Source organism: Poecilia formosa, unplaced genomic scaffold (assembly GCF_000485575.1).
Source record: "Poecilia formosa unplaced genomic scaffold, Poecilia_formosa-5.1.2 Scaffold802, whole genome shotgun sequence".
Lineage (NCBI taxonomy): Eukaryota > Metazoa > Chordata > Actinopteri > Cyprinodontiformes > Poeciliidae > Poecilia > Poecilia formosa.
Window position 1 is genome coordinate 89,983 of NW_006800741.1, and position 12,980 is coordinate 102,962.

Consider the following 12,980-nt stretch of genomic DNA (forward strand, 5'->3'; position numbering starts at 1 on the left):
AAATGTCCTTCTGTAAACAACATGCTGAGCTTCTGTTTTTGTAAATCTGATTATGATCAAGTCGGTGCCTCACCAGCCATTAACCGCACGTCTCTGCTTCACTGGTTCTGGATGAATCCGATCAAAATGGAGCAGAACTTTGGATCAGAACCAAAACCACTCACTGACAGAAACCAAATCCATACCAGGTTCAGACCAGAACCAGCGCGGTTCTGACCAGATTGCCAACCCAGATGAAGGAAACGGGGCCAGACCGACCAGAACCAAGTCAGACCTCTGACCTAGACAGAAACACTTTCTGTCTAGAAACCGGTTCAGACAGGTTTCTAAAGAACAGAACCAGAACCTTAAACTGCTCCAGGTTTCATCCCCGGCCCGGTTCTGCTCCTCACCTGGACCCGTCTCCTGGTGGAGGACAGCGTCTCCGTCCCTCCGGTCATCTCTCGGCCCGCCAACCCGACTCCAACCTCCAGAACCACCTTCTCTGCCCCTGCAGCCTCAGAGGTTCTGTCCGGCCCGGTACCGACCCACTTCCTGAGGAGGCTGTGGAACATGAGGACGGTCAGGGTGCACAGGACGTACATGTCCCCGGCCCGGTTCTGTCCGGTCTGGGTCAGAAGCAGACGGTTCTGTTTGGATCCAGCTGCTGCATCCACCGGACCCGACCCGATTCTGAGCTCCAGCTCACCTGCTCCATCTGTTTGACCTTTGACCCGGACCCGCCCAGACTGACGCAGTGGTTCTGCAGAACTGATAAGACAATTGGACCTTGTCCCCGCTGCAGGTAACCAGAACCAGAACCAGCAGTTTCAGGTGGCAGAAACTCTACACCTCTGCAATTCAGAACTGGTTCTGATCCAAATGGATCCAGCAGTCAAAATAACAAACGATATTCAGTTCCAGCTAAATACTCCTCAGAGAACCGGTTCTGTAGACGGAGGTTCTGGAGGTTCTGCAGGTTCTGCAGCTGGAGCTCAGTTCTGTTCTGGCAACGAGCGGTTCTGGGACCATCTGCTGCAGCACATAAACCGGGCCGGGCCGGCGCTGCTCACGTAATGTTCTGATGCATAACTGGGAACGGGTCAAATCGGGTCAGAACCCATCAGGCTGCTCAGTCCGGTCTCTACAGACCATCAGAACTTTTTTCAGCCAGTTCTGATCAGCCAAGCAGAACCTTGGTGCCAGCCCGCTCAGAAGTGGACCAGAACCAGAACTGGGCCCACAGGAACAGCAGGTCCAGTTCTGCAGGCCAGTCCAGAACCTGGACTGGGTCCGGTTCTGGAGAACCCGAGCGACCAGACATGAGCAGAGCTGAAGCTTTAACCATCAGCTGGTTCTGATCCACTTCCCAACCAGAACCCGGTTACACATTAACCCGCTCGGAATTTAATCTCCAGTTATAAAACCAGAACCACTCCTCTGACCCGGTTACACAACAGAACCTGATCTGGACCGGAGCAGAACCTGAACCCAGAGTTTTGTAACATTAAAACGATCAGCAGACCCGATTCTGGTTCTGGTTCTGGAAAACCATTAAAAAAATTAATTAATTAATTAAAGTCGGGTCCAGTATGAATGGAACCGGTTCTGAAAGAACTCATTAAAATCTGGATCATTAACTGAAATTATCTGAACAGAACCTGGTTCTGAACAGAACCAAAAGCCCAAACTATCAGAACTCTGGAGTTCATCCAGCCGTTACCATGGTGATTAGCAGATCAGTAAACCCTGTGACTGAGGTACCAGAACTGGGCCGCCGATCAGAACCTTCAGAACCCAATATGTGTTCTGGTTGAAACGTCCTATCAGAAACGCCAGGAAGGACCACTTGAAATCAGAACCGGAACCGGGCCGGACATCAGACCCATCAGAACCGGGCCGCCTGCGGCCGCTTCCTGCGCGGCTCTCTGGCTCCCCCTGCTGGTCACTCGGAGAAACGGATCCCGGATCAGAACTTTTATTCTGCTGAATCTGTGCAGATCCATGGCGACCTGCCCGGTTCTACTGGTTCGGTACTGGTTCCCTAATCTGCATCGGTTGCCATGGTGACGGTCCAGCATGTCTGGGTAAACTTTCCTCTACTCAGAACCCGACCCAGTTCCAGAACCCTGCAGAAACCGCCCACCGGACCTGAACGCCCTCACGGTGTTCCTGACAGCCGGACCTTTCAACAGGATCAGAGTCTACCAGAACCGGGTCAGATTCCGCCAGAACCGTCCAAACTGTGAGGCCGTGACTCTGATTAGCGCGCTGCTAATCTCATTTCCTCTGATTGGCTGCCGTCTGGACCAAATGTTCCAGTTCGGCCTGCAGCCAATCAGAGAGGAGTTTTCTCATCAAATACCAAAACAAAGAAAGTATTCACACCCCGCTCCAAACAGACTTTTATTTTTGGGGATTTTCCGTGATAAATCAGCAGGAAACAGATTCCTGCTGATAAAAACTTTAAAGTGTGGCGTTCATCTCTAATTAGCCTCTTTGACCAAATGAACCAGTTCAGGTTCAGGAGTCATTGAACTGGCAGATAGAATGCAGCTATTAGCAGCTAGCAAAAAGCAGGAAGTAAACACAGCAGACCTCTGATCAGGAGCCCGACCTACACATCTCATGGTGCTGGCAGTATCATGCTGTGGGAAGATGCAGACCTGAGATTGGGGTCAAAGTTCAGCTTCCAGCAGGACACCAGCCGGAGAAATTATGGGATGGGTTAGAGCAGAGCATGGCCTAGTCCAAGTCCAGACCTGAGGGTCTGTCAAGACGTTGATCTTCTCCATCCAGACGTTCAGTGGAGGTTCTACACATTTCTCAGGGTGTTTAATGTAAATTCACGCCACACTTTTCAGATAACAGTTGACTCATTTCGCTGATTTGGCTCCAGGCTGTCAGTTTCTCAGCTTCTCCAGGTTTCAGTAAGAAAACAGCAAATCGTTTCAGGGAGCTTCATAATTCTATTTGGTTCAATTCATCTGGTTTTATTAAACAGAAATGATTCACTTTCCCAACATCAAGTCAGCACAGGAAAATTACCTTTCACCACAAAGTCAAACTTTTTCCTGAGAAACGGAGCAGCAGAACCTGATCTGTTCTTGCAAATAATCCACCAATATTCAGAAATCAAAGCTAATCAATACGTCAACAAAATTATGGATCAATAACCGAGAATTACAGAATTATTAAAAACTTCTGTAATTTAATAGTCGTGGTTCAGGTTGGAGCGCGGTGTTAGCTCCAGCCGTTAGCACAGAACAGTAGAGGTTTCTAGAATCGGACAGATTTCAGCTGATTTCTTGGCTTTCTATGACTTTTCCTTGTGTTTGATTCTTTTTCCCTTTGTGATCCCAATTTCCTACCGAGCTTCATCTGTGAACCAGTCAGATTTGATTTCCCAGTAAGGTGACTGAACAACCAGTTCCACAGCTTCAGAAGATGAGGTTGGAGTTCTAAACAAATCCAGCCGTCACTTTTTCCACCGAGCTGCTGGGTGTCTGGAAGCCCAGCTTAAACCAGGCAGCGCAGGGTTAAACCTCCGGCCTGCTCCACGTCTGCTGGGGCTTCCTGTGATGTGGCTGCAGCCGCAGTTATTTATAGCTGCAGCGCGGCCTGCCGACACGCCCTGCAGCGCCTCACAGCGACGGCAAAACCTCTGAAGCCGCGCCACATCTGGACCAGTGCTTCAGCCCAGACCAGATCTCTGCTGCTCCTCAAACACACCACAGCTCTACCAGCACTGAGGTTTCCTGAAGTCCCCGAACGCCTCAGAGCAAAAACACAGAAAAACCGGGTTGAACAGATCCGAACGCCTCATCAGCTGGCATAAAGTCCAGAAGGTCAATTTCCGACTCCTTGTCACTCTGAGGAACGTCCAGCTGAACGGGTCTGCAACTCATCTGCTGATACCGGGTTCTGTTAGCAAACAGAACCAGAACCAACCTTACACAAGAACCGAGCAGAACACCAAGCTGCTCTGGATCTGCTTCAGCATCAGCTACACACACACCAACAGAACCTGCCAATCCCAAACATCTGGACCTCAGCGGCACCACAGAACCCAACAACAAACAGCTGGAGCCCGGCCGAAACAGTACCAGGCCCAAACAAGTCAGCACCACCAGGTCACACCTGCTGGTCTGCGTCAGGGAAGCAGGATCAGAAAATCTGGGCCGATATCAATCATAGCATCACCACCAGCTAAAAAGTTAGCTGCACTAACCCTAGCACCAATCAAACAGCGGTTCCACTTAAGCGCTACACCAACATCGTATTTAGCAGAAGCTAATGCTAAAGCGTTAATCATAAATATTAATTCCACCAACGCTAAAGCATTACACTAAGTAGGCGGGGGAACGCGAGGAGAGGAAACCGAACTGCTGTGTAAACAGAATTCAAAATAAAAGCATGAATCTAAACGAGTAGCTACTTGAAGAATTCAACAGTTGAAAACCAAAAACATTAACAAGTTAACATTTTATTTTCTTTAAATAGAAAAGAAAATTAGTGCTCCAGAATTATCAGGAATAATTCATCCAGGGGAAGTAAATATGCCAACTTTAAAAATTGGCACCATTAGCATGCTACCACTGAATCTCAGAGATTAATTTTGCTGCCAGGACCGATAACGCATACTTTTCTACTGTTTCAACATGTAGACAAAACGACCAGAATCTGACATCGGCTCTCCACCCACAATCCTGTGCTGCATCACATGACCAACCGCTTAAGACACACGAACAGCAACAAGACGAAAACAAAATCCTGATAATCCTCCGGTTTGAGCATGTTGCTGGTTCCCTCAGGCAGGTGACTGAGTACCAGTGTGACCAGTTAGCTGAATGTCTAGAAGATTACAGGAAAGTCCAAACCCGGTTCTGAATCCTTTGACACCTCGGGCCAGATAATGGCCCCTTGACCTCTAACCTCCACCATGATGCTGTAAAACTAACAGCCCAGTTTTCTGTCTCCATGAAGATTTAATTTAAAGGGGCTAGTTAAATGTCCAGCTGAGTGGGGGAGGAGCTGCGCCTTGAAGGCGGGGCTAGGTCCTCCCAGGTGTTTTGCTCAGCTGAATGGTTGCCATGGAGACTAAAGGGTTTCTCAAAACATGAAAGAATCAAAGCAACACTGCAGGGAAAAACATTAAAACATGATGGAAGAATGAAAAAAGTTTATTTTAATTGAAAGTGGCTCACAGTTCCCCCAGAAAAGCTGCTCAGCCTGGTGGTAGGGGGCGCTATTGGGCAGTCAGCCAGCAGCCTGCCATGTTTGACTTTAAAAATGTTTAATGTTGACAGGAAAGTTGAAAATATAACAAGATAATCATACGTTATTGGACGACATCAACGATGCCTAAATACAAACTACAAAGTCTTTAAAAAGTCAAAACAATAAAAAACTAATCAATAACCAGCCTGCAGGGGGCGCAAGTCCAGCCTGGAGGCTGCCAGGTTGATGAGAGGCTGAGGGAAATGCTGCTGGCCCTTTAAGACTGCAAACATGTCCAACATCAGAGTCTGTGTCCAGGACAGAAACGGTCCTGGACGGGTCCAACAGAACCACCTGGTAGAGTTTACTGAGGAACAGTCATAGCGTTTTTCGTTTGGTTTGTTCATCAGAGAAGAAAAACGTCCTCTGATGCTTCCAGTCATTTAAAACTGTAACAGTGTTCCCAGTGTTCCCAGTGTTCCCAGTAGCAGGAATATTTCTATGGAAAATGATCAAATAAAAGGAAACCAACAGAAATTAAATTAAATGCCTCCAGGGGCAACAGGGAACCAGAAGTAGAGAAAATTATATTTATGAATCAATTATTGATTAATTTCTGCTCGATCCATCAGAATCAATACAGTCAGTAGGTTAAAGCTGATCCGAACCAGAACCAGAACCGCATCAAGAGAAACAGAGAAACAAACCAACAAAACCTGCAGTTTGGACCGACAGAACCACCTGCTGCTGGGTCCAGTCCAGACCTGTAAGCGAAACTTCATAAGGGTTTGCTTCAGATCAGAACCGAACCCAGAACAATTCGGGATCAGAACCTTTGGTGTGCTGGAGCCGGTTCTTTCAGAAGCAGCTGGTTCCGAATGGACCCGTTCCTCCTCCATGTTCGGCTCGGTAAAGAACGTTCTGGTTCTGATTAGAGGCGAGCTCTGTCTGTTGGACCGCTCCGAACCGGACTGCTCTGACAGCTCGTCGTCGCCATGGTAACCCCCACGTGGAGGGTCCCCAGCTGGGCAGGTGAGGCCGCGCGCGCAGCTTTTGTCCTGGATGAAAGAAGCGCGAGGCGGTGGAAGCTGCTGGAGCCGCGTGAAAAGAACCGAACGGAGCCGGACGGAGCCGAACACACCCTGCAGGACCCACAGAACCAGCAGCGGAACCACAGACTGTTAACTTTCCGCTTACCTCCTCCTCGTCCTCCCGCAGGCCGCGCCGCTGTCGGGAAGGACGCTCACGCAGAAACACACTCAGTCTGCGGGTGTTTGCGGGGCTAAGCCGCTCAGCTGTGGTTCTGCCGGTGCTGCCTTCACAGACGGTCGGACGGGTAAGTGAGGGCAGCAATAAAGCGAGACTTTTATAGGAAAGAGGGCGGGCCGCAGCTGGGGGTCACGTGACAAACAGAAGCTTCAAAATAAAACATTTAAATGCAATAAAACCTTAAAAATAAGATGAGAGCCGGTCAGATGAATCGTTCAGGGCAGAAAAGTCTCTAAAGGTTCGGAGGTAAAAACCCAGAGAGCAGGATCGGAACCAGCAGACCCAGAACTCTGTGGGAATGTTTATCCCGGAGGATGCTGAGCTGAAACTTCCATGAATCCAGCCTGGAAGAAACGATCTGCTGCTCCTGCAGGCCTCACCTGTCCAGGTGAGACAGTTGCAGGCCCCGCCCCCTTCAGCAGGAAAATCAGGAGTTTGTGTTCTGTTCCAGTGAGCTGCAGCTCGGTCCAGCAGACAGAACCAGCCGAACCGTCTGTCCGTCCTGCTGCTCAACTTCCTCTGCAGCTCCACCATCAGCTGAGCGGAAATGAATCAGAGTATTTCTGCAAAGTAATTAATTATTCTGCTAAGTAATTTAAATATTAAGATGAAGACTAATGAATATTAATCAGATTATTTTGAATATTTTTTCAGAATGATCTGAGTATTAAAATGAGTATTTCTGTAAATTAATCTCAATATCAATATCATTATTTTGTCGAATAATTTGGCAATTAATCAGAGTATTACTGTAGAGTAATCAGAGTACCAATCAGAGTATTTCTGTGGTTCCATCAGCTCTGGGAAGTGTTCTGGGTTCTGAACGGTTCAGATCACATCCAGTTGGGCTCCTGAACCGATCAGAACCTCTGGGCTCTAATCAAACTGATCGATCAGCAGGTCAGACAGAGGAGCCGATGGTAAAATGAAAAACAATAATTAGGTTTATTTAGTTATAGAGAAAATATGTCAGTATTCATTTCTCAGTCATATTTTCACCATAACGAAGTTACAAAATAAAAATTTAATTCAAAGATTAAAGATTTATTTTACAAGCTAAATATTTAGCTTGTGAATTAAATCTTTAGTTTGGAACTCTGACATTTATAAATGTATGAATAATATGGTGAAAATATGACTGAAAATTAACACCTTTTTCTCTGTGGCTGAACAAACCAAACTATTGCTTTTAATTCTTTCTGTATAACTTTACAAACGGCGCCCAGAGTAGAGATGAGTCGGTCCTGCGCAGATGAACTCTGGGAAACCGAGTTCAATGAAAAACCATTCACACTGGCCCTAAAGAGGACAAACAGCGCCTCCTCCTGGACGTACAGCCTCAAACACATCCGCGTATTTGAGGCGCTGCATAGGACCTCTGACGTCATTTCCTGTCTTCCCAGTCTGGCATCCAGAGAGCTGCTGGAGGAAGGGTTTATTAACGACACACAGCTCTGCTCTGTTACAGACAGCCTGGCTTTTATTCTCAACTCGGCTGGAAAACATTCCCAATGTTAGGAATCAGCAGGAACATGATGAGGATTAGAACCCAACGTTAGGAGGCATGCTGAAGTTTTGAGCAGATCCTTCGGGCTCAGGCGGATCAGCAGCTTCCTGCCACGTTGGCGTTGATCTCCTCCTGTGGCTCCGTGTTTCCTGAGTCGCTCCAGCTGGAACAGCCCTTCCTGTTTCCTGCGCCTCACATCAGCAGGATCGCTGCAGAACCACCTGATCTGCTCCTACAGAACGTTTTCACACCCTCTGACCCCGCTGACCACTCAGGGAGATTCTGTTAGGAACTCTGAGCTCCAGTCCAATATTTTATATCAGGAAATATTCAACAGATCCACATCAGATGGATGAAGACACAGGGTCTGTTGTAGCGCCCCCTATTGGCTGGAAGAAAACACTTTAAATGGGATGTTAGAAACACACTGTGCTGCTTTTCCTGTCAGCTTAGGAGGAAGTACGGTGGCTAGCAGGCTGTGAACGACATGCAAACACATTCCTGTTCCCCTCCTGGCCTGTGGGGGCGCTGCACCAAGAACCACTGAAGGAAACGACACAAAGACCTCTGAAGACACTGAGAGCAACTTCCTGCTTCACCAGATGGAAACAAGATGGCGGCGTCAGATTTTAGCAGTTGGAGGATTTCTCTTTAGTCTTTGGCTAAAGACCAGGAGCCATTTCTCCTGCTAGTGCTAGGCTAACACATTAGCTTTGGTTGTATTTACCCAGAATGCCCTGCGCTGTAGTCCACTTCCTGTTTTTGGTGCGGTCTCTGGTCCGCTTGGCGTTCACATTCAAACCGAACCAGAGTTCACTTCAACCAAACCCAGACCGAAGTCAGAAGGACCAGAGGTCAGAGGAAAATAATGGATTAACATTCTGAAAACAAACCAGAGTTTGTAGACAAACGGACCGGAGTCAGATTGAAACGGACTAAACAGAGCTGGTGTAAACATTGCAACCATTAAACAGAAAAACACAGAAAATAAAAATTTAGCAAATGCAGGAAATTGATGCAAAGAGGAAATGCCATAAATAGCAACAAATAGGAAGTATAAAACACTTCAAACTCACGATACAGAGCAGAGGTCATCCAGACCACCAGGGGGAGTCTGCAGTTGGTAATATTACCTATGTGGATATGCTGCTGTTGTAAATTACCTCCAATGTTCATCCTGTGACAGGATGAGTTCCCATGTGACTCCCCCTAGTGGTCTGGAGGACTCCGTTGGGTGGAACCAGGTTGCAGTTTTTTTAATTTTTGCTTCTGTTTTTACATTCAGTTGAATTTTCCATTTTGCTTCTAATTCCCATGGTTTTGTTTTGTTTTGTTTTTTTGCTTGGGAGTTCATTCATGTGTTTGCAGCTCGTCTGCTCCTGTCAGCAGGCCTTTGACTGAGTTAATTATAGTAAGTAAGTACACCCTCAGAGAGTCAGACACATTTTAAAAAATATATTTCTGAAGAAAATAAAACTAGAAAACATTTTCAGGATGATTGTGTTGGAGCCGCAGATCTTTCAGCACATTGTCATTGATTCAGAAACAACGCTGCTCTTCATTATTTACTCTTCATCGTCCGCTCCTCATCCTCTCTAATAAACACCAGACTGCATCTAAAAGCTTCAGTTCAGAGGCAGACTGCAGAACAAAAGCTATGAACTCTGGGAAACTGAGTCTGTTATTTTGATGTTTCCTCTCCTGGGGAAACAGCGCCCCCTCTGAGGCCGGTTAGCTACCCATGTGGCCAAAGGCGGTACTGCAGCTTCCTCATCCCTCCTCCTCCTCCCTCTTTGCTCCTTCCTCCAACACCTCCACCGTCAGAAGCTCCTCCCCTTCCTGCCGCGGCGTCATCCTGATGATGACAGAGCTGTCCGCTGTCTCTGCCACCGACTCGTCCCTGTCCTCCGGAGCCAAGCGCAGGACCGGAGAGCGGCGGTGCATCGGAGAAGGGGGAGGCACCGGAGAGATGGGGGGCGGAGCCTGAGGGAACAAAGATGGAGGATGGCTTTCTGCCGTTTTTTTCATTGAAACCATCACAGCTGACAGGAACAGCTCGTTTCCTTTCCTACGTCCCTTCCTTGATTTTCTCCATCCTTCCCTCCCTCTCTCCATCCCTTGTTTTCCTCCTCCCTCCCTCCATCCTTCCCTCCCTACCTCTGTTTGGCCCTCAGCCGGTTGGTAAACCTTCTTCATCTTGGCGAATGTTCCCTCGATGCCGGCGCGCTCCGTGACCTTCAGGGCGGCCTTGAACAGTTTGGGGGTGTCGGGTCGGGGGGGGATGACCTCGGCCACCTCCTTACGCGTCTCCTTCTCCTCCGGCTTCTTGTCTTTGGTCAGCATCGTCCTGCAGACAGACAGGCAGCTGGAGCATCTGACTGGCAGAACCAGAGCGGATTCTGTTGGTCATGTGACCCGCTGTGACCCGGTCAGAACCAGAGCCTGATCTGATTACAGTAATCCTGCTGAGGGCAGAGGAAGGAGAGATGACTGAGACGTCCAGAGTCCAGAACCTGCTGGTTCTGACCCGGATTAGACTGGCTCCCAGAACCTTCAGCAATGAACCTCCAAACCGGCCTAATCAAATCATTAAACAGCTTCCTGAGACAGGAACAGGAAGTGATGATGCGTTATGACATTATCAGACCCCTATGACCTTTGACCGGGTCACGGTTCTGATCCAGATGCTGTTTTCAGGGAGGATTTAAAGAAATCCATAAACATTCAGGAATGATTCTGACATTCCTCTGACGCAGCAATCAGCACCTTGTTCACCAAACAGCGCCACCTACTGGATATAGAACTGAAAGCAGCCAAAATCTGCAGAAAACCTAGAACCTGGTTTCAGCTCAGCGTTCTGGAGACGCTGCTTCAGTGTTTCAACCATTTTAACGTCTGGAATCACCGAAACTCATCGCAGAAGTTTCCAGAACAGGAGAGCTGGCTGAAACTTCTCATTTATGAAACACAGGAAATAAAGCAGCAAAGTATCAGCTGAACCAGTCACAGGTCCGGTTCTGGTCCAGTCCAGTTCAGTCCGGTCTGGCTCCAGTCCGGTCCGGGTCTTACTTGGCCTTCTTGCGCAGCAGCTTCTGGGACTCGGGGTAGTGGACCAGGATCTCTGCCAGGTCCTTCTTGTCCAGGATGAACAGGTTGGCGAAGCCGTGCGCCTTCACGTTGGCGGTGCGCCGGTTCCCTCCGCCCCCCGCCAGCAGGCTGACCAATCAGAGAGAGGGACAGCTGTCAGAGGAAAACCTTCACGGTCATCACTTTCCTGGTTGAGTAAAATCTTAGAGTTTGTCCTGAAGGGGGCGCCAGAGCTACTGGTTCTGATCCAATTTCATCTTGTTGATCTCCAGTAGATCTAAAGGTTCCAGTCGGTCTCCACCGGATTCAGACCAGTTCCATCTCTCATGCGGCTGCAGGTTCTGACCTGATCTCTCCGAACACGGAACCGGCTCTGATGGTGACGAACACGGTCTCCAGGTCCGGCCCGCCCACCACCTGGACCTCCCCCTGCTTGATGATGTACATCTCCCGTCCAATCTCCCCCTGCAACACACAGCAGCTCCTTAGAGCCGCCCGCGGCCCGTCGGCGCGGCCCGTCGGCGCGGCCCGTCGGCGCCGCAAACATGCAGCCTCACCTTTTTACACACAAAGTCTCCCGGCAGATAAACGACAGACTTCAGCCTGGTCAGCATGTCGAACACCATCTGCCTGTCGCAGCCCTGCAACACACACACAAACCGATGGATCGTTATTTGTCGGTGCAGCGGTTCTTCGGGTCCGGTCCGGTTGTTCTGAGGTTCTGACCTGAAACAAAGCCACTTTGCTGACAATGGAGTAGTTGACGTCCACGGCGATGTCCAGCCTCATCTTAGCAGGAAGTTGAATCAGGAGTTCCTGTTCATCTGAACGCAGGAGACATGAACGCATCATGAGGCATTCAGGAACACTGCGTTCATTCACACTATCCTTCCAGATGTTTCATTTTCCATCATGTCCCAATGCTGGACGTCCATAACTCCAAGTTTCCCCTCACCACTCAGGGATCCAGAACCAGAACCAGCTCTGGATCCAGGCGCTCGCCGTCAGCTGCTTACCCAGCATTCCCTGGCTCTTCCAGGTGTAGTCGTACCAAGTCTTGATCCGGTTCTGGACTTCCCGGGGAATGCTGTAGGAGTTCATGTACTTGACGGTGCTGTCCATGCAGGCCCGGTAATAGTTCTCTCCTGCGGTCGCTGCTCCCACCACATCCCTCATCTGAGAAACAGGAACCAAAAGGTGAGTCCGTCCGCCAGAACCAGAACCAGAACCAAAACCAGAACCCGGAACACACCAACCTGACCAATCATGATGGAGAACGCAAACACACCCACAAAGTAGTTGATAAGCTGGAAGCAGATCTCAAAGACGGTGGTGGGGTCCGGCAGTCCTCCGATGGTGATCAGCGTCTTCACAGCAAAGTAGTAACATCGGATGTAACTATGGAAACAGAGACTTCCTGTCACTGGAGGAAGTCCAAAAACAAGCCATGATCTGATGGAGTGAAAACTCCATAGACATAATATAAGAGTAGATCCCCCATTGGCAGCTCTGGTGCAGGAAACACGGCGGCCATCTTGGAGCGGTCGTCCATCCTATTTAGCTAAACCAAAACAGCAGAAGATGCCTCAGCACTGCTGGATGTTGTGTTCATATCAACAGACTACTGATGTCAGATATCAGGGGATAATGTTTCACAAGTAAGATGGACATATTACCATTTATTTTTTGTGATTAGTATATTAGTATACTGTGTTTATGTCCACCGGCAAAATGCCAGCTATATTAGCTATAGTGCTCGGTGTAATACGGGTTCAGCCCCCTGTGAAGGCTAACCGAGATTTTAAAAAGCTTAAAATCTTCCCTGGCATTGATTTTGATTATCTGACACAAGAGCCTACCTTAGAAATAAAACAATATATATTATATGTCATAACATTCACCAGCAAAGTTTATACAG

The 12,980-nt window shown here is 48.5% G+C and overlaps 2 protein-coding genes across 12 annotated transcripts in view; both read right to left on the reverse strand.

Moving 5' to 3' along the window:
• The window catches only part of kifc3 (kinesin family member C3), a 36,168-nt gene extending 26,403 nt beyond the window's left edge, over positions 1 to 9,765 (reverse strand). For 3 of the 11 annotated variants that reach the window (XM_016666811.1, XM_016666815.1, XM_016666813.1), the window contains exon 1: positions 393 to 654. In XM_016666811.1, the coding sequence (XP_016522297.1) occupies positions 393 to 584 (192 nt within the window). In that variant the 5' untranslated portion in view covers positions 585 to 654. Of the gene's footprint in view, positions 1 to 392; positions 775 to 6,396; positions 6,558 to 9,734 lie in introns of those variants that run through there. The other 8 variants (XR_001660675.1, XM_016666812.1, XM_016666818.1 and 5 more) reach the window with 7 other exon arrangements.
• Positions 9,416 to 12,460, reverse strand: LOC103131653 (cyclic nucleotide gated channel subunit beta 1; the record flags this gene model as incomplete). The annotated part of the gene is made up of 8 exons (XM_007543350.2): positions 9,416 to 9,958; positions 10,133 to 10,322; positions 11,045 to 11,191; positions 11,409 to 11,527; positions 11,620 to 11,703; positions 11,789 to 11,886; positions 12,079 to 12,238; positions 12,319 to 12,460. Coding segments are annotated over 8 exons (1,153 nt in total), but the record flags the coding sequence as incomplete, so codon positions are not given.
• Positions 12,461 to 12,980: the final 520 nt, after the last annotated feature.